Genomic DNA, 22078 nt, shown 5'->3' on the forward strand with positions numbered 1-22078 from the left:
AAGACAGACGAAAAAGTGAGTTAGAGAAAAAAAATGCAGAAAACCTAAACAGAGCAGGATAGATAATCCGAAGTTTCACGAAAGCAGTGAAAAATGAAAGGACATTGTCCTGGCACAGGCTTACGTTATTGGAACTGAACTGACTGGAAGTGAAGATTTCTCTGCTGGCTGGATCTAGCTAGCAAATGGAATTTTTCTAACATTTCCTGTCTGCTAATCCCTTGTGATAGAATGGGAGAAGAGGTAAAACTATCTCACTAATATTATACAACTGCTTGAAAAGACCATATATACTTACAGGCTGTACAGCTAAACAGATACAAATATGGGTTGATATTCATCCTTAGCCAATCACTAGAGTACATTTACATCTGTAGTCCACCATACGACAGAATAAAGTGAATGTACATTGGTCAATAAAATTTGACTTTACAATAGCTATATTATCTCACAGGTCACCTAAACAATTTATACAAGTACCCATCTAGGAAAGACTAACTCCGTATTGATTCAGAGCAGTGGAACTGGAATGCAAATTACAAGCATGTATGTATATTTTTTCCCAATTAAATTTCAAGATGAGAACTGCTGCATTTTTGAAGGATGCCAGCACACATTTTCCAAGTGCTTTTTTTTTTTAAAGGTGTGAAAGCTGAAGATATTTTTCATTTGCTATTTGATGTGCAGGAAAGTGACTAATGGCATATACAACACACAGTGGTCATACACCTGCACATGTAACTGGCTCTATGCTCAAAAACTGTGTGCAAAAGATGGGAAGGAAAGTGTGAATAACATTTGGAAGTGAATGCAGAAATGGATGGGGTCATTTGAATGTGGGGAAGGAGAGTCCCAGCCACCTATCACAGAGGAAATAAATACCTTAATATTGGTACTTTATTTTCAACATAAAAATAGAAATGGGTACATACATTTTAATATTTCTTGTTGCGAGACCATAAAAAACAAATACAAGCATTTTGATGTAGTTTGGGCAGCAAAGAAATCCCTTTTTCACGGTTTTAGACATAGTTTCAATATTGCTGATACTGCTACCCATGTTGTCTTGTATGTTGATGTTGTATATCACTCCCTAGTGTCATCAATGATCCTGAGTTTCTAAAGTTATTAAGAGAAGAAAGGATGGTCCTCTGTGGTTAATATAAACTGCCATCAATTCTTTGAGTTCCATGGTGACTTATGACAATGTCAATTAGAATATTTATTTCTGTTTTAAAAATCCAAGTGTTATTTTGGGCATGAATTCATAGAGCAAATTATAGCTGTTGGTACAAAAGAAAGAGTCCTTTTCTGTAAGGGTCACTAAAGCTTCACCTTGTACTCTGGGAGACTTGCAGAGAACTTAACAATTGATTTTGCACCAGCCTTCAGCATGAAGTGACTTTCACTGCCCTGCCCAAAAGGTGTTCGCAAGCACGAAGTAGAAAATTCATTTTAACAGTAAAGAGGAGTTCCTTCCATTTACTCTTGGTAAGATTTTCAAAGTCACCTGCAAAACATTGGAGGTCTGATTTCCATTACAAGAAAATGAATCCTGGTAGTTTTTGAATACTGCTTCTTGACAACGATTAGTCATAATTATTTTCATGCATCCTGTAAGTAGTACGTGCCACTTTGTATGCACTAATGTAGATATAGGTAATCTAATAACTTAAATAATTTAGCAATATATACACCTTGACACATCAGGTGACACTGTCCCATCAAATGGAAAACAATCTACTTCTGAGGTGTGGACAGCTGTCCACTAGGGACTGGAGAGCGTGCTCATCTCTATTTTAATAAATATTATTGAAAAATACTATTTGTAAACACAGGCAAATTCATGTGGTTAATTTTAAATTGGTAAGTAAATAAATATCTAGCTTATTGTATGGAACAGAACTACAATGACTACCTACAAATTTAAAATTTGTAGTAGAGCAATATTCCAAAATAGGTGCATGGTATAGCACCCAACATGACAGATGGCTTTTTAAGGAAAATGGGACATGACAGTAAAATATGGACTAGATAGCAAAATAAAAGCATTACCTGGAACCTCTTTTCAGCAGCAGGTGGGAAAGAAAAAAGGATTACTTATACAAGTTTAGCTGAAAGCTAAGTGTCAGTGACTTATTCATAATTGTTACTGACTTTCTGGTTTGTCTGCTTTTCACAACAAGGGGATTATTCACAACTTCATAGGTTATGTAAATCTGTTATTTGTTGAGAAACCTGCCATTCACTTAAATGGGAATTATGAACATGGGTTGACATGAGAATATAATTCTTAGGAATGATTCCTACTGTAAACAGAGAAAGAAATGAGAAGCAGACCCAAAAACTTCTTAAGTATATCACGTGTTTAAAGACTTGGCAATAACAACACCTGAATTACTCAAAGACAGTCTGAGCAGATTTAACTTCGCAAAATGAGCTGATGGATAGAACAGCCAACTCATTATTAAAGACAGATGTGTAAATTCACTCACAAAAATACAGTGTTCTACTTCAACACAATTATCTCAGCTAGTCAAAATGTGTGGGGTACTGAGCACTGCTGATACATACTGGGTTTTCATGATTATTTAATTCAGTTTATGTTGACTAAAGGTATTTCAGCATCTGTATTACAAATTTGTTGCACTGGATGGGTTTTCTCAGTCACGTACGGTTAATACTCCTATACTTTGACTAGGAAAAAGTCATTATTAACCATTAGAATACACAAACATGTACAAATTATTTCCTATTATTTGTACTATGCATGGGCACTTTCCATTAGTGTGATCAGCAGGAATACTTCCTGATTTGCTTTTCTTTTAAGAACTACCAAGCAAATCCAGTGCAGCAAGGAGTACACTAATCATCAGGTTTTTTTCCTTTATAGGTGAAGCAAAAATCTTTTTTCTCTCATCTGTTAGGGAAAACTCTCCAGAAAAATAAGAAAACAGTGTTAACTTACAAATAGATTCCCCCCCCCCCGCAATGAAAATAATCTGTTTTACTGAATCTCTTCTAATTACTTCCAACTTTATTCTGCAGTGTAAGACTGATGCACTATTTCTTCATACAGGAAACAGCTAATTTTTCTCCCAATAAAATTCAAATGTATCTTGAACAGGTTTTAGAGTCAATAGCATGCAATTCTTCAAGGACTACAGAATTCAAATACTTTCAGATATTTTTCAGAATAAGCACTATGCAGGGGAAATGAGAGATTCTCCAAGAACGGAGCACAGTTTTCTCTTACAATTTTCCTAAGTCCACTAAACCAAATGGTCATATAGTCAGAGGAAAATTTTTAGCTTTCATTTGGCAGTTTCAATTCCAATTTCCAATGCTACCTTTTCAATCTCATGATTTAAATACGGAACAAGATTTTCCAAGTGGACCACCTGACAAATCTAATTATTAGCTGGCAGATATTTACATATACAGTGATATGATCAGATACCTAATTGGTACAAGGCAGATTTCATAAAAGGCTTTTGTGCTGCCTTCATCACTGAAATATGCAAGACTTGTTTGGAGCTGTATTCAACCTATCTAGCAACATGCCTGTGTTTCACTTCTCCTTTTCTTGAGGTCTTCGATAAATGCACATTGCTCACATAACTTCTCAGGTTCTGTTGATAAAGTCATTCTACACGGGTCATAACCCAAACACAAATCTTCCAAATCTCACCACTAGGCCATGGAATCATTCCTTTAGAACATTCCTTTCCTGGTCGCATCTGATTATTTTAGTTGCAAAATGAGCAGGTACTTTCCTTGCATTCAGAACTGGAGATTATTTGGTAAATCTTGATATTTTGGTAACTGGCCTTTTGATTTCCTCAAAGACATGAGTTTCATTTTTTCCTCTGCAAGCTGAGCTAAATTACCTCAAACTGGTAAAGGGAGACTATTCCTTTCCATAACATTGTTCTAGTCTATTGCTAGTGCTCAGAGACACAGTATACAAGTAACCAATGGTAATGAAATTCTTGCTTGTGAAGAATGAAATCTCAGAAATTTCAGGGATTTCAGTCTCAAGGTTAATTCCCTGCACTAACGTACGTTCCAATGTGCAGAAATAGATTCACAGAAAGATTAGCTTCAAAGAGCCCTGCTTTCTTTCTAAAACTGTTAAAAAAGTTAACTTTAAACTTTCCTGTAATCTAATTTATTCTGCAAACAGAGTGAACAGAGTAAGGGAAGAAACTGCTAATAGAAAGTCCCTTGCTACAATTTTTCATTTTGATTCCTAGCTTCTCCCCTCTCCCAAATCACACAAGTAGACAGAGTGAAAGGACAGGACAAAGCTGAGTTTTTACAAAAAGAACTTTGGAATTTGTGCTATTTACATTAATATCACAAGTCACTAGACTGGTAAGCAGAAAAATCTAATTGCATTCTGTTCATTTATCCAAAACATATGGAAGATGTTTATATAAAATCTCTAAATATCTCTTTTAGTGGCAATTGCAAGTGATAATTGTGAGGTTCAGATAAAGGAAGCCTCATTTCAGCAGCTTCCTTTCTCTCTCACCCCCTTGGAAGTACAATTTAGGCTTATTTATTGTCCGTATCAGGTAAAAAAGTAATTCTTCACCTCTGAATCAGTAAAGGACTAGTTTGTAAATAGTTTGTAGTTCCCTTCCGACTATAAATACCCAAGGATCTGAAGTAGATTATGTATTTCTACATATGTCCTTCTACACGTGAAAGTCCTCAAAACAAACAAACAAAGCATCAGAATCAATTCTGCCACAATGCCTGGTTTTGACTTGCAGCTGGGAGTGGATGCAGAGCATCTAAAGAAATTTCAAAGGACATGAACCACTGGACTCTTCCCATACAAGAGATCTCCGCATGTGGACTGAGTAATTGTATGTATTAAGAAAACAGGACAGTGATGCCTCTGAGAGACAAACTCTTTCAGAGGTTGTAGTTGCTTGCAAATCTTTAGTATGGTAAATTTATGGTGAAAAATTAAACCAGGATTCCTGGTTGTTTAGTTTTAAGATCTCCTGGTACAGCCATTCTTATCTAAGTCACATTAATCACAGCATTGTCCCTTTGACAGTGGCAAACAGAGAACATTTCAGGGAATATAAGAACAGAGTAAGAATGGAGTTATATTCTCCAGATTCTTCTCCCAAGCTCCAGTGAATTGCAATTCAGAGAGCAGCTGAGCCAGAAGTGTTTTCAAAATTAACCATCCATGATGGATTTTTCTTCTGAGCGATTTACCTAGCACAAAAACATACTAGGAAAGAAAAATAGTAATGGATAGAAACAGTTTTCCAATTTATTTTGTGGTGCTCAATATCCATAAAGCTATTACACAACCACATTAGACACACAGTAGACATCTTTTCACATAAAGATATTATCTTTTAACATTATTATTCAGAAATTATAAAAAATTCAAATTATAGACATAAATACTTCCTCACAGCCACTGCCATTTTGTGTTTTCAATAGAAGTTAAAGGAAGTATCCCAATGTCAACGACACATTATGGTGATTTTACTCCTAGAGAATGGCATATCATTAGTATAGGTGGCTTTAAACTACACGGCAAGCAGACCTTCAATCAATTGGAACTGAATGGAATCTTGAGTTCTAGCATCTGTAAGTTTTTCAAAAAACATGCCTGAAATCTAAGGCTTCAACATATTTCTATTCAGCATATCAACTTTTACAACACTAGCATCTCACGTTTTCAAAAAATACCTGTCTCTCTCTTATTTTCTTTCAAATACTGAACTGCTTAGATAAGATTGCTACCAAAAAAAAGTCCCAGAAAAAGTGGGGAAAATCGTCTTTGTCCTGAAGGAAAAAATAAAGGCAGTGCTGCCTAGACATATGAGTTGATTTAACTCACATCTCAATTTAATGTGTTAGCCATAAAAACGATTAAAGATGATGATGCCCACTGCTCCTAGCAAAACTGTACTGTTGCAAAGGGGAAAACAAAACTTTTTTTTTTGACTTCTGCTATTGCAAGGGAAAAAAGTAATTTATGATCGAAACCAGAAAACTGAAAACAGGACACCACCTCTGTTGGGGAGCAAAAACAATCCTTTGTTTAGATTCATGTTCTGGGAATTGCATTTACATTTTCAATTAGAAATCAATGGGAAGAAAATTATTACGCTACACCAAAAGCAGAATCCCATGTTCCATACTTCACAGAGAAGTTACCTATCCACCAGACTGTAGTGTTTTGCAGCCTCTTTTGCTTTTTCTCCCTTTCTGACCCTAGGGACTCCTTCATTCCTTTCAGCAGAGCTTCAGGAAAAAGGAATGACACTGTGTTTTGACTCATCTGGTGATGTGTATTTGAATTTTTGATAGACTAAATGGCCTAAAACTCTGATTCCCTATGTCATCCTACCACTTACAACATAAAAGGTGAGATAAAGTTAGTATTTCTAACATTAGAACTAAAATAATTTTAGTGAATCAATTTTTGATACCCAATTGAGTAATTTCTGACTCTAAATCCAGGCCACAGTCTCTGGCTACAACTTCTGGACTCACGGATGTGCTTTTGTGAGACAGAAGTAGGAAACAGATGAGATTTCAGGTATGCTTCTTCCTTTAGCATTCTCCTATTGTATATCTCATTTAATACTCTGGATACTAAAAATCATATTCCTCAACTAGGTTTTATGAATTCCACTTATGAAGTAGTAACTTTGTTTTTGCTATGGTCTTTAAAGTCTTTATACATAGCCTTAGAGTTCGTAGTATTTATCTCCATCTCAGAGAATTAAACTCTTCCTACATTCAATAGTAAAAGAGGTTCAGATACTTTCTGGTAAGGAATCTCCTTTATGCATGAAGTCAAAATGACTTGAAAGGCATCCTCAGAAGCACATACTACACTAGTGTATACTAGATGACTACTGTGATCCTGCAAATACAAGGATTCCAATACAGAGTTACTACAAGAAACATATCCTTGGCAGTCAATATAACAAGCTTACCCATAACATGGAATGCCACAGATGTATTACCCACACTCTGAGCAGTATACCCAAATACCCCGTAAAAGAAGAAACACAGAAGAAAAGGCTGTATAAGGTATACACACTCTGTATAACTCACACAGAAACACTGACTTTGCAGACACACATTTTTTTAAAAGCCTAAAACCAGAATTAATTTGATCAAGGTTGCTAGCATTATGATCCAAAATTTAGACACAGACAGTGGCTGTGGTGATTATGCCAAGTTGTCTGCAGAAGGATACACAGAGATTAACACAATTCTATCATCTGCCACCACAGTGATGTGATTTCATTGTGGAAACAGGGTCCAGGCAGGTACAAGTGGGTTTTTCCTTTTTTAACCAGTGTATCCAAGTGTCCTGGCAGCTCAGTCTACAAGTCTGAAGGGTGGCCTACAGCCTAAGGATTTGTTATGCTACACGTGTCAGAGCATGTTTTTGAGTATGCAGATATTCTAAATAGAATATGTGCAAAAACTCCTTACATAATGCAGGCACCAAACCTAGTGACTCTGCATGTCATATGAATGCTCTGTGGACCTAGCAGCTCAGATTCCCACTCATGTCTACTCAGACTGAGAACTGGGCTTATTCTTTGTCCCTTCTCCCTCTTCTACCCATTAACAAGCTACTATTTAATAGTAAAGAGTTTAAGCCTTCACTTCTATTTCAAAGTATAACTACTTTCCCAAGCAGTTTAAAAACGTGTGTGATCCTGGACTTTGTGTAAATGAACTTACCTCACTACCCCCTGCCTTCATAGGACGCAAAAGGAAAGGGAAATAAGAACAAAACAAAAATCAGTATCTATGAAAGTAGACTTACTAAAGCATTTAACAATCTTGCACAATATTAACTTCGCTAGAGCAGATGTTAAAATGCATACAGTAACCATATTTTGGTTTTAGTCTTCACAAGAAACTTTTCTTTGAAGTTTTAGGGCGTCAAACTTTTCAACAATGCAGGCAATGGACTCTTTCATGAACTTTTATGCATTCTCAATCAGAACCTAGTTACCTTACTACAGAACTAATTTTCTTTAGTATTTTATTTGAAACTGAAAAGCTCATAATTATTGAAATACAAGATGTTTACAATTTCATATAAAAAAAAGATAAAACCTTTAATCACAGCTTTCATTAATGAGAGTAAATATAAATCCACAATGTTGATACCATGCATATTATTTCTTTTTGATTTCCACATTGAATACATCTAATTAATAAACAGAAAGACCATTTCTCATCTTAAATGCAAGACAGGGAGCCACAGCTTTATATGAAGGCATTCACTCTCTCCCTCAGCAACACAACTCAAAACAAAAGATGACACCAAACCTCCCACAAATTTCAGGTTGCATATCTCAACCAGGGCATGGCAGATCTGTGAGCTTCACTGCAGAAAGGCAAGTACATCGTAACTGAACTCCTCACATTCCTGCAGGAAACTTCCCATCTGCTCTTTCTCTGTATCCTTACACCTAATTATACTGTGCTGCGTTTTCCTCACTTTCCTCTCTTTAATACTAGTGTTCCTCAATTGCCACTGTACCATGTTAGGAATCCCTCTTTCTTTTTCCCTGAACTACACTGTCCACATCTATCTTGCTGACAACAAACAACAACTTTCAGGGTCCTGTGCTCAGTTGCAGATTCTATACCAGAGTATGTTCTAGTGGTTAGAAATTTTTTCTTATTTCACGTCTACTTTACCTGCTGGTCTTATTTTACTCTGCTCCCCACCCCCTTCTCTTCTAAAGCATACAATAGTGAACCAAGCAATCCAACTAGAGCTGCAAAGCAAACAACTTCATTTTCCAAGACTCATTAACAGAAACCGCAGAACCACTGTGGACAGAATAAGAAAGGTAGAAAGTAGAATAAGAAAGTTAGAAAGGACAGAATAAGAAAGGTAGAAGTTATCTGGAGACAGAAACAATGCAAGGAGCGACTACAGCTGAATTAGTCAGATTCGTTTGTTGGAAAAAAAAATTTAAAAAATTGAGAGCTGTCTTTCAATAAAACAATTGTACACGATCACGCTTATAATGGCCTATACTGGATACCACTCGGCATTTAAGTTTCAAAAAGAACACATTATCAAACACCAGCAAATATCTCAATTATCCCAAGAAACTCACCAAATATAATCATATACATACATGACTCGTAGTCTTTTGTGCTCTCTGAAAAAGAGACATAGCCTAGTCCTTTGGCAAGACTTTTCTTCCGTTCTTTTTTTTTCTCCAAGAAATATTTCCACTCTTTTTATACATAACCTTTTAAGTTGTACCTATATTCCAATATAATTATGTTTTACTTTTAATCATCTTTTCAGATTGCTTTCTTGGCTAGAAATGTAGTTTAGCAATTACCTTTCATCTAAGGTTGGCTCCTTTTGTTGCAGATGAGGCTTAATTCCAAACATTGGTCTAATGTTTGTTGATAAGGCCTTGATGGTGTAATTAATTTCATTTTCCCTTGTCACATCACTGTCATAACCTAAGAAAATCAGAGTGAACAGTATCAAAACAAAATAAGATACCAGAAAAAAAAAAAAAAATCCTAATTTGTCCAGGTTTCTACAATGTACTGGACTACAAGAACAACTATATCATGTATTATTAGTAACATAAATAGACACCAGAAAGAAAGTAGCTGGGAATCATTAAAATTGTTAATAAAAGACATTCCAAGAAAAAAATTCTATACAGTAACTTTGTGGAAAAAAGTGATTACCAAAGATTCAGGGGACATTCAAACATTCAACCCCATTTCTGCTTGGTTGGCCTTAATTCAGGGTCATTAGCAAAGGACCTCACTACATGACACGTGCTGTTACGTTTTGGAAGATTAAGCACCAGGTTGTTCTCAATTTTGATCCATCCATTAGGATGAATCCATATGTCTGCACAGGGTTCCTACACAATGCTTAGGGACAGTCAGGCACATCAAGATGATGTTTACTATAGCAAACATGGCAAAAGGAGGACAAGGAGGAAAAATTGCACTTGGGAGCATAGAGAACAAGTTTGGGAGCTCACGAACCCTTGGAATCACAACATTAAAAGGAAAACATTAACTATGGCAAAAAAAACAGAAGTTAATTTTACAAAATGTAATTATCACCTTATAACTATTGATACTATGATCTTGCAATAGATTGTTCCATATATGAACATCAGCCTACCTCAGTCTACTATGCTTTCATGTTATGGAAACAGATGCTATAACATTAAGATAACTATGATCTCGCATTATACAGATATCAACATAATTCCATTAGAATTAGTGCCCAAATCTAAACTGCGATGAATGTATTTTTCTATATAGATTTTTGTAAATTGCCTATAATTGGCACTTAATATTTTCATTTAAAAGATGTCAAGAGTCTTTTTATATATTCTGACTCAAAAAAGTACATCAAACACTTTGTTATCATTTTCTTCATCAGTCCCTTCCGCAAAAAGAAATTTTACTTAATGTTTTTGAAGTGTCTTCATTAAAGATTAAAATAATCACATATAAAACTTAATTATTTCTAAATTAGCAATTTTGCATTAATAAAGTCTTCTTGAGATAGCATAATTGAGCTAGTTTTATAAATTATTACTGACCTCCATCTTCTTCAGAATCTAGATCAGACTCTTCACTGTCACACTGCCTGCTATCCCGATGTCCTTCCATCTCGTAAGTCCACAGCATTAAAGAGGTGTCTGCTCCTCCAACTGTGACCAACAAACTGTCATCATAAGTCCAACGGACATTTGTCACATGGGTACTGTGAGCAACATACCTCTTAAATTTTCCAAACTTTCCCTATGAGGGGAGAAGAACAGGCACAGATCAAATTTAATCAGGCTGCTAGACAGAAGTGAAATGAGTCGCCAGTGCACAACATGTTCTCGACTTCTTTCAGTCTATGCTTCAGCTGTTTTGCATCTGCATGTATCATGTGATTGCCAAGTTTGCTCCTATAGCAACTTCATGAAATGTGAACAATATTACCATACCAAGCACACAAGAATTTATTTATAAACAGATTCCAGCAATAAACACTGGATCATTTTTCCTAAGGGAGAAAATAATCTAACAGATTAAGAATAAAATGCCCACAGAATATTTTGAGTCAATACTTGTGCATTGTTACCATCCCTAGCATGCCAAAATAGTCAAAACTGAAGACATATTTACTGATAAATATACAGGAAAACTAGAAAGGATCCAGCAGGGCAGTAAAAATATAATAAGCTTCTGGAATGGCTTTTCTATAACACACTATTAGATAATATTAAAGCTCTTCATCTTAGAGAAAAATGACTGATGTTGGGCAGAGTGAAGTTCTATAAAATCATGAGTGAAATGAAGGTGAGGAAATGTTCATTGTCTTCCAGAAAAAGAGTTTGAATGGTTAGAAACGACACTGATAAAAAACACCCTGGCAATATTCATGCCCAAGATGATATTAGGCGGTGCCTGTCCCATTCCTATTCTTACAGTTTTTCTTACGCATTTGCCCCTGTCAGTGATAGGAAACTACATGAGCTGGCTCTTTAGTCTGACCTGGAATGGTCTTTCTTACTAACTGAAAGTTTAATGTATTGTAAAATCCAGTGTAATATTGAACATCTTCTTTGATCATAAGGATGAAAGTATAAAAGCATCTTTTGTTCCAAGTGATGAATTTTTACAGTTTTGAAAAGGCAGTTGTATTAACCAATCTTCCCCATGAACACCTGAAAATTACTTACTTTAGCAGGGTATCGAAACAGTTTCACAAATCCGAAATCATCTCCCGTGGCTAATACTTTACTATCACTAGTGAGGCATGAAGCGGTTACATCTGTGACTTCACCAATTATTGGCCAGATTCCTTCACAGCAAGAGCCCAAAACACTTGTCCATGATGCCCAGCCAATCTTTTCTACCTACAAAAACAACCTGTTTGAGACAGAGTGTGCTTCTTCTCAGGCAGTTTTCTTCCATACGTGATTTCAAGAAAAAGTCCTTGCACTGAAAGATATGTCACATCTAAAAGGTAGTATATTAACCACTTATTTTCTGACTATTCAGGATTTCATCTGAGACCCTTAATTTTACCTCTATTAACTTCCAGTTCCAAAACCTCTAGAAGTAGTTAAAAAATTTTGACCTTACCTGCCCTTCCAGGCTAGAGAAAACAAGTTACATTTTTCAACACTGTCTTTTAATGTCACAGAAGATATTATTTGAAAATTATCCATTTTCACTCTCTGCCCTGTGGCAACACACTATGTCTGAGAAAACAAATCAGTATTACAGCTACAATACACTACACTTGCCTATGTATATTATGTATACTATGTTGCATTGTTATGTAAAGATACAGGAGGTCTTCCACAGCAAGGTTAGGGCCAAGTAATCTGCAATAGGTTTTCAAAGGTGTTTAGGTACCAGAAGAGACATACAGAAGTCCAGTGAGATTTTCACAAGCGCATGTCAGCCAAATGTCCATTTCTTAACAGAAGATACAAATGTGATATCCCCTACAAATTTTATCATTCTGATTACATTATCTAACTGCACAGGGTGCCAAAAAGAATAAAGGACAACAAATGCCTGAACAGAAACTTTTTCAACAGACTAGTTAAAATTACAATCATTCCCTCTAATGTGGTATAGACAGTTGCATCATAACCCTAATTTGCAAACAAGTTAAGAACGCAGTCTATTTCCTCACCTCCAAACTAGGAATTGTCTGTTTTTTCCCACGAGGAGCTTCAAAAAACAACTGTTCTTTAGCACCAGTGTTGACTTGCAAGAGCTTCCCTATAAAATATATTACATGTTGCATATTAACACTAAATAGAAGATTCCATTTTACCAAAGGAAAAAAAAAAGTTCTTTTGAAATTACACAAATTATTGTTTCCACTGGAAAAAGCTGCATACATAAACAGTGGATCTGGAAGTATGGGTTTCTGAAGATCTGAATCCTTTGACTCCTCCTTAAATTCACAGGATTTCCTCCTCTCTTTGAAAATTGTAATAATCACTTTTCTCTCCGGTTTATGGCTGTCCCATCAAATGGTAGACAAAATGTACCAGGTCTAATTCAGAGCTTGTTTGTGACAACTGGCTGGCCAGTATGCATGTGCTCTTGAGACTGAGAAGCACATATGCTGCCTGGCCAACGGCTGCTTCCAGGCAGCTGACTTCTGCTTGCCTTTACACTGCTTCTTTTCTAAGGGAAATCCTCATTAATGTTACTGTCCTCTTCCGGCTTTCAAAATTCTCAGAGGAAGCTAACTTATAACACTCTTTCACATTCAACTGTTTCAAAAATGATTATGTAGAGGAATAAGAGCAGGAACTAACACATTGCACAACTGCACTGCCTTGTTTCTGTATGAAACAGGACTGAAGTTAGTGTTTAAATTAATGGCGTGTTCAGATCCAGGACGACAGGAAATCCAGTCTTTCTGCTATTTTTGACAACAAGGGTACACGTTCCCGAGCTACAGATGCAACTGAATTATGCAGTACATTATTCAAGAAGTAGAAGTCAAGCAACAAATACAGAAGATGTAAAAAAAAAACCAAACAAACCAATCTATAGAGACAATATATTTCACTTCAAATTGCACAACTTCTAAATATATAACTAGTAGTAAAAGTCACATTTTTATATTTATTCAGATGCTGTGAGCATATTCATAAACTGAAGAAACAAATCTGTCAGTGATACCATCAATTCACACTGTAGATGTACCGTACTTAGGCTATAATGTAATCAATCTCCCAGCAGATTTTTAGAATGAATGCTACTTACCTCTTACGTCCCAGTCCATGTGTGTGATATAGCTGGAGGCTCCCTTGCAGATTCCTACTCTTTTACTGCTCATTACATTATAAATATCTACAAAGTTGTCACAGGATGCCACAGCTAAGTACTTTCCAGCCCCTAAAACGCATCAGTAAAAACACAAGACATTTTCAAAAATTGCAGTGCTCTGTATATTGAATGCAAGTATGTTCTGGATTTGGGCTATATGCAATTCATCTTTCTTTGAAATGAGCTTGATTATTTATACATAGTCCCCAACAGACTAACGTTCATATCACACAATCAAAATCAGTATGAAATATACAACCATTACATCATTACATCTTCAAACAATAAAAACTATCTGATGAAATTTTAAACATTTATTGCACTCGGAGAGCGGTAAGGTTTAGGTAACCAGAAAGTAATGTTGCATGAGAACTGGTATCAGTAATCAGTATTGCATCAAATTTCTCCTACAGAAGAGTATTTTCTCCAAAGCAGTATTATTCGTTTAGGCCATACATTTGAGTTCCTAAATACGAGCTGCACTGATTGAAAGAAACTGGCCTCACCGGGAGTGCTAAGCACTGCAGGGGGAAAAAGAAGAAAAATGAAGGCACCGGAACTTTTTGACACATCAGTTTCAAGCATTCTCATTAGCTAACAGTAACCTCAGTGAAGAGCCAAACTTATGCAGCTGATAAGTGGAACACCAGGGACCTATGGAGGCTGCTGGATGTTCATGATTTAAAATTGACTGTTGCATTCACGAGGTTACTATGAGCAAACCTATCCCAATAATCCCATCCTTAAGTGAGGAACATAGGACTTCACACCCATTATTTTTCAAAATGTTAATATTAGTCTTGCTGATTTATTTGTTACATGTAAGAGAGTACTACAAATCACTACTACTTTTATCTTTTAAAAGTTATAAAGCTTGCTTGAACAACCTTGATACCAAAATCTTCATTTTAAATCACTTACCAGGAGAAAATCGGATCTCTGAAATAACATCTTTCCTGTGCTGGAAAGAGACTAGATCCTCCAGAGTATCTGCATTAACTATCAAAAAGCTTCCATCATTGAGACCAACAGCTAATGCTTTTCCATCAGGAGAAAAGCAGCAACATCTACCTCCTACAAGGAATACAGAAATGGCTTTCAGGTACATTTACAGTGCACAATCCCTCTTTTAGATTTATTTCTCTAGTAGTAAAGGAAAGCTATTCTTATAGTATATAGTCTAATGAAACTTATTAGATGTTGCCAAAATAATTTCCAGGCTCTACATCTATGACAGGACACAGAAGCTACTGGCAAATCAACAAGCACAAAACCCCAGAATCTTAGATTACATTTATTTGCATATTAATTGACATATGTTCCACATCAGTAAAACAGATTAATCACTACTGTCTATATATTTTTAATTTGGTCTGCTTCTTAGTATCTGGTGCCAGTTGTTTGTTACCATTTGCTCTGGTAAGTAGAACACAGCTGGAAAAGACCTTCTGGACTCACAGAATCCAGTCATTTGATGAGGGGAGAGCCATGGATGTTGTCTACCTCGACTTCAGCAAGGCTTTCGACACAGTCTCCCATAATATCCTCCTGGGGAAGCTCAGGAAGTATGGGCTGGAGGAGTGGTCGGTGAAGTGGATAGAGAACTGGCTGAACGGCAGAACTCAGAGGGTTGTCATCAGCGGCGCTGAGTCTAGTTGGAAGCTGGTAACTAGTGGTGTCCCTCAGGGGTCAGTACTGGGCCCAGCCTTGTTTAACTTCTTCATCAATGACCTGGATGAAGAGTTAGAATGTACCCTCAGCAAGTTTACTGATGACACCAAACTGGGAGGTGTGGTAGACACACCAGAAGGCTGTGCTGCCATTCAGCATGACCCGGACAGGCTGGAAAGCTGGGCAGAGAGGAACCTGATGAGGTTCAACAAAGGCAAATGCAGGGTCCTGCACCTGGGGAGGAAAAACCCCATGCATCAGTATAGGATTGGGGTGGACCTGCTGGAGAGCAGCTCTGCGGAGAGGGACCTGGGTGTCCTGGTGGACGACAGGTTAACCATGAGCCAGCAGTGTGCCCTGGCTGCCAAGAAGGCCAATGGCAATCTGGGGTGCATTAGGAGGAGTGTGGCCAGCAGGTCGAGGGAGGTTCTCCTTCCCCTCTACACTGCCCTGGTGAGGCCTCATCTGGAGTACTGTGTCCAGTTCTGGACTCCCCACTTCAAGAAAGATGAAGAGCTACTGGAGAGAGTCCAGCGGAGGGCTACAAGGATGATGAGGGGACTGGAGCATCTCTCCTATGAGGAAAGGCTGAGGGACTGGGCTTGTTCAGCCAGAAGAAGAGAAGGCTGAGAGGGGACCTAATATATACTTACAAATATTTGAAGGGTGGGTGTCAGGAGGATGGGGCCAAGCTCTTTTCAGTAGTGCCCAGCGACAGGACAAGGGGCAACGGGCACAAACTGAAGCACAGGAAGTTCCGTCTGAACATGAGGAAGAACTTCTTCCCTCTGAGGGTGACGGAGCACTGGAACAGGCTGCCCAGGGAGGTTGTGGAGTCTCCTTCTCTGGAGATACTCAAGACCCACCTGGACAAGGTCCTCTGCAGCCTGCTGTAGGTGACCCTGATTCGGCAGGAGGGTTGGACTAGATGACCCACAGAGGTCCCTTCCAACCCCTACCATTCTGTGATTCTGTGATTTGCTGTCATGATCTCTATGCCATATAATCCTTTCAATAAACATGTCAAGTTTCATTTGAAAAACAGCTTGAATTCCAATCTAAATGTATTTATGGTCAGCTTATATAGATTTATTTCCATGCCACAATTGTCCATTAACGTAAATATTTTTCCCTACTACTTATTCCTGATTAACTTGTAGACAGTAATCCTTTATTTGGCTGACTCCACTACAAAACTTCTCATTCATTGTCCTGTACCTCCTCTTTCTCCAAATTCAACTTTCAGTTTGGTTTTGTACAGCTGAACACAGATGAGAAGGTACACCAATAATATTGCGATTAGTCTCTTCTAAATTGCATGAATGCTGCAATATGTCCTAGGAAAAATACCCATCACATGTAGTTGTCATCCTTTGATCAGCTAGAACATCCTCACCCTTCTGCTCCTCAGTTACAGACATTTTTCTCACAGTCATTGAGTCTTGCCTTTTTTAATTACCAAGTATTATCTCATTTTCATTACTGCAGTCTGCAGAAGTATCCAGCTCTTTCTGTACAGTACACAGGTGCTTTTTAAGTTCAGCAAAGCATCTCAAAATGTGTCTTATCAGCAAATTAAGTCACTGCAGTCTTTATGCCAAAACTACTCTTAAAAATATTAAGAAATATCAGCTTTAAGACTTAAGCACACTTCACCAACTTGAAACTTTCTTGTGCATGCCCTGCTTATGCCAGCTCATGATTCTTCGTACATTTAGTTTATCAATCCAAGTCATCTTCAGCTGAGCTTCCTATAAGTATTGGATCAAAATGCTTTACTGAACGCCAAACAGATAAAGCCTGTTGTATTCCTTTGTCTAGCAAAGCATATATATAATTAAAAAGCTTGTTATGGGCGGTCTGGTCTAACGCTAAAAACAGTCTCCTTACATGATGTCACAACAGATTTTCCAGCTGCCAAAATAGAATTTAGTTATATAGTTTACAATGAGTATTTTATAACTGTTCTCTTCCATTGACATTCCAGACTCTTCTCACATTCACAGAGAAATTCAGCATTACTTCTAAGACTTCTTCCAAAAATTTCTAGATTTCTAGATTTGAAGTCCCATTGTTCAAAAAAGCTTGCAATACTATAAGCAACACGGCAGGTTTATGTAATTGGCTCAACTTCTATTGCAAATTCACTGACTTAAATATGTTACAATTGCAAATAATCTTAAGAACAGTATTACATAGAAATTTTTCATACAGATTCGTTAGCTTAAGGGCTACATAACTTCGGAGCATAGCATCAATAAAATAATTTGAGCAAAGAAAGGAATTTATTCAGTCTTGCCTTTGACAGATTCATCATGTTAGTAAATGTTAACTGAATTCAGTTAAATATTTTTTTCATACTAAGTATCTTACCCTTCTTCAATTTGCGAACAGCTAACATACAATGGCTAGGAGATAAATCCCATATTCTTAAGGTTTTGTCATCACTTACAGTGGCACAAATAGGTAAATGAGGATGAGCAGCTAGACCCCAAACTTCCCCCTCCATGTGACCCTGAAAAAACACAATGAATCATATGACTTTGTATTTTAAACTGACATATGAAATAATACATTGAAGGCAGCTAAAAAAAAAAAAAAGAGAGAGAACATGCATATCTTTAGAGGATAATAAAGAAATATGTGAATAGAAACACAGAACACCGGAAAAAATCCTCACCCTGCTACTTACAGTAATAGTACAAACTACAGTAATTCGTACTAGACAAAACTTCTCCCTGAGAAATAATCCTCACACACATCTATGTCAACGACACAGTGAGATCAAGTGCACCTTCAGCAAGTTTGCAGATGACACCAAGCTGAGTAGTGCAGGTGACATGCCTGAGGGACAGGATGCCATCCAGAAAGACCTGGACAAGCTTGAGAAGTGGGCCCATGTGAACCTCATGAGGTTCAACAAGGCCAAGTGCAGAGTTCTTCCACCTGGGTCAGGGCAACCCCTGGTATCAGCACAGGCTGGGGGATGAGGGGATTGAAAGTAGCCCTGTCAAGAAGGACCTGTGGGTACTGGTGGATGAAAAGCTGGACATGAGCCAGCAATGTGCACTCGCAGGCCAGAACACCAGCCATATCCTTGGCTGCGTCAAAAGCAGCATGGCCAGCAGGTCAAGGGAGGGGATTCTGCCCCTCTACTCTGCTCTGGTGAGACCCCACCGGGCCTACTGCATCCAGCTCTGGAGCCCTCAGCACAGCACAGACATGGACCTGCTGCAGCTGGTCCACAGGAGGCCACAAAAATGATCTGGGGCTGGAACATCTCTCCTATGAGGAAAGGCTGAGAGAGCTGGGGCTGTTCAGCCTAGGGAAAAGAAGGCTCTGGGAAGCTCTACTTGCAGTCTTCCAGTACTTAAAAGGGGTTTATAAGAAAGATGGGGACAAACTCTTTAGCAGGGCCTGTTGCAACAGGACAAGGGGTGATGTCTTTAAACTAAAAGAGGGTAGATTTAGACTGGATATAAGGAAGAAATGTTTTACAATGGGGTGGTGAAACACTGACACGGGTTGCTCAGAGAGGTGGTAGATGCCCCATCCCTGGAAACATTGAAAGTGAGATTGGATGGGGCTCTGAGCAACCTGACTGAGTTGAAGATACTCCTGCTCATTGCAGGGCAAGGTTGGACTAGATGACTTTCAGAGGTCCCTTCCAACCCACACTATTCTATGATTCTATAATCTAAATCTTTTCTTTACCTTAAATTCTGTTATATTTTTTAAAAAATCAAGTTCTTTACGTACTGCATTGACCACTCAGAAGTGTGAATTAAAGATCCACAGATTTTTATTTAAGTATGAAAGAAAATCATATGATGATGCAGCATAAAAAAATCTGTTTTGTTGTCAGGCTTAAGAAATGCAGTCTGCTTGGTATGGCAAAGAAAACTGAAATGTTTTTACATAATTACCAAGAAAATCTAAAAACATCTCAAGACTACAACTTCTAAAAATAATAAGAGTAATTAGTACTTAGAAAAAGTTAATAAGGAATTTGGTGGAGGATCCACTGTTTCACACCCTTTAAAAAACAAAAAACAAACAAACAAAAAAACAAAAAAAACCCAAAAAACCCCACAGAAGTACGATCTTGGTCTGTTTGAAAGGAGGAACTTCTTGAACAAATTAGTACCTGAAATTCTGTGATCCGTTTTGCTCATTGAAGAGTCATGATGGTATAGCCTAGCATTAAAAATCCAGGAAGTGGTAGTAACTTGCTAACCTCACTAATAATTACAACGCTTGTTATTCCACAATCATCTATACTTGAAAAATAAAATAGTGTTTGTGGAATGGAATACTTGACAGATATTTAACATGTACCTGAACCAGCAGAGTTATTGGTCCACTTTTATCCACCTCCAATATTTCACCATTCTTTGTGCCCACTAAAATATGACCATGTCCTAAAGATATGGCACGTATAGAAGGATTATCTTCTAAGAGGAGACCTAAAACATTAAAATGATAGAAGACAGAAGATTTTCAAGTATGCCGTAAGGAGGACTTCTCACACATAAGCACACTACATTTTCACTGTGGAAAAAGATACTCTGTAGTAAACCAGTAAAAACATATTCCTGCATGGAAGAACTTTTATGGTTGGATTCATTTGGGAGTATTTATCAATTACCCAACTGACACTAATCCTTCTCAACCAAGTATCTCTTTCAAGGGGCAATGGGCACAAACTGAAGCACAGGAAGTTCCGTCTGAACATGAGGAAGAACTTCTTCCCTCTGACGGTGACGGAGCACTGGAACAGGCTGCCGAGGGAGGTGGTGGAGTCTCCTTCTCTGGAGATATTCAAGACCCGCCTGGACAAGGTCCTCTGCAGCCTGCTGTAGGTGACCCTGCTTTGGCAGGAGGGTTGGACTAGATGACCCACAGAGCTCCCTTCCAACCCCTACCATTCTGTGATTCTGTGAAGTTTAATCAATCTGATTCATTGGCAATCCTATTGAAAAAATGTGCATGTGAAGTATCAATTATACTACTATATTGATAGCATTTACGGTACCTTCAAATCTAGCTTTTCATTAAACAGATATGAGAATGAGATATTCTGTAGTAGAATGTTTTAGTTAATGGGTGTTTCCATTCATGATTTTTGAAAAATCAAACCCTACACATTAGAACGCAGCACATGTAATTGCTGAGGGGGAGCGGGAAGAAAAAGCTATCCAGCAGGTCAAATAGGGAAAACTGTAAATCAGCACCAAGAACAAGAATAAATAGAAGAAACAGGAATAACAGGAATGAAAATGTTCTTAAATAATTTCAAAAAAGACGTATGCATTTACAGAAGATTAAGTCATAAAAGGTACTAATACCTTGCAAAACTAACCACAGTTCTGAACTCTATTCCTCATTCAAACCAAGAAAGATCAGACAAGATACTTCATGATTAGAAATATAACAGGCCTTTTGGTTGCCACTTTAAAAAAAAAATCACTTAGGTAGTAAGGGACTCCAGGTTAAATCAATCAATTCAGGCAGATAATATGGTAAATATTCTGATCTGCACTCACCAGATGTGCAAACAGACACCACAACATACCATTCCCCTCCCAAAAGAAAAATTACTTATCTACAATCAGTAAAGGTTTAAAAAAATAATTTTTGGTATTTTTTATGTCAAATGTGCATTTCCTCCAAATGAGGAAAGCAATTCAACAGAAAGACTTTTCTAAACAAAAATGTTTCAAATAGAATAAAAAACACGATAAAGTCTGTGTTACCTTTAGACCCAGGGGCCAAAGCAGCCCTTTTGATGGCATAGGTTTTGAGACAACGTTCAAAGGTATCATCCCAGAGAGCCACGACCCCATCCTTTCCACCAGTGACAAATCCCTGGCAGGGGGGGAAAAAAGTTGTAATCAATTATCATCTTTCCTTAATTTTTCAGAGATTTCTGCCAATACTGAAAATGGATTATATACAACACTGTAATGCACAGAACTACAGATGTTAGAGATGAAAAGATCAGGAGCAACAAAATGATTGAAAACTACTCCTGACAAAGGCAGCACAGTTCTGTACAGTCCATGTACACAGGCTGGATTTAAAAGTTTTAACCAGTAAGCTTCTTACCACACTAGAAAAATAATTTAACTGACATACTGAAATGTTTTTCTTGATATTTAGCCTCAATATCCCTTTGACATTTCACCTCATTACTCCAAGCCAAACTTCGTACTACTCACAAAAATTTAGTTAGGGCTTAAATTGTTCAAATATATGCATATTTCTGCCATTCTGTCTTCAAAATTTATTTACAGCTATTTAATGAAGCAACAGGTATACATAATACCGAATTCAGTAATACTTTCCTTTGGAGAACTTAGTTCTTGCAATATGAATAAGACGTGCTTTGTCCAAAGCTACTTTACTGAAACTCAAATATGAGAAGGTGGAGTAACTTGGTCTAACCTAGCAAAACACAAACATATATATATAACTCCAAATATACAAGTACCCTAACTGGAACCCACACTCACATTTAAGCACA

At 37.4% G+C, this 22078-nt stretch overlaps 1 protein-coding gene across 8 annotated transcripts in view; it reads right to left on the bottom strand.

The window, feature by feature from the left end:
- Positions 1–22078, bottom strand: part of EML5 (EMAP like 5) — a 119587-nt gene that overhangs the window by 28336 nt on the left and 69173 nt on the right. For 4 of the 8 annotated variants that reach the window (XM_075426050.1, XM_075426048.1, XM_075426047.1 and 1 more), the window contains exons 19-28: positions 21309–21420; positions 19891–20018; positions 17926–18067; positions 14803–14955; positions 13819–13950; positions 12728–12816; positions 11760–11936; positions 10626–10827; positions 9384–9510; positions 7750–7764 (exon numbers count right to left, since the gene is read on the bottom strand). In XM_075426050.1, the coding sequence (XP_075282165.1) occupies positions 7750–7764; positions 9384–9510; positions 10626–10827; positions 11760–11936; positions 12728–12816; positions 13819–13950; positions 14803–14955; positions 17926–18067; positions 19891–20018; positions 21309–21420 (1277 nt within the window). Of the gene's footprint in view, positions 1–7749; positions 7765–9234; positions 9302–9383; positions 9511–10625; positions 10828–11759; positions 11937–12727; positions 12817–13818; positions 13951–14802; positions 14956–17925; positions 18068–19890; positions 20019–21308; positions 21421–22078 lie in introns of those variants that run through there. The other 4 variants (XR_012764518.1, XM_075426051.1, XM_075426049.1 and 1 more) reach the window with 2 other exon arrangements.

This window comes from Opisthocomus hoazin, chromosome 7 (assembly GCF_030867145.1).
Source record: "Opisthocomus hoazin isolate bOpiHoa1 chromosome 7, bOpiHoa1.hap1, whole genome shotgun sequence".
In the NCBI taxonomy this organism is placed as follows: domain Eukaryota; kingdom Metazoa; phylum Chordata; class Aves; order Opisthocomiformes; family Opisthocomidae; genus Opisthocomus; species Opisthocomus hoazin.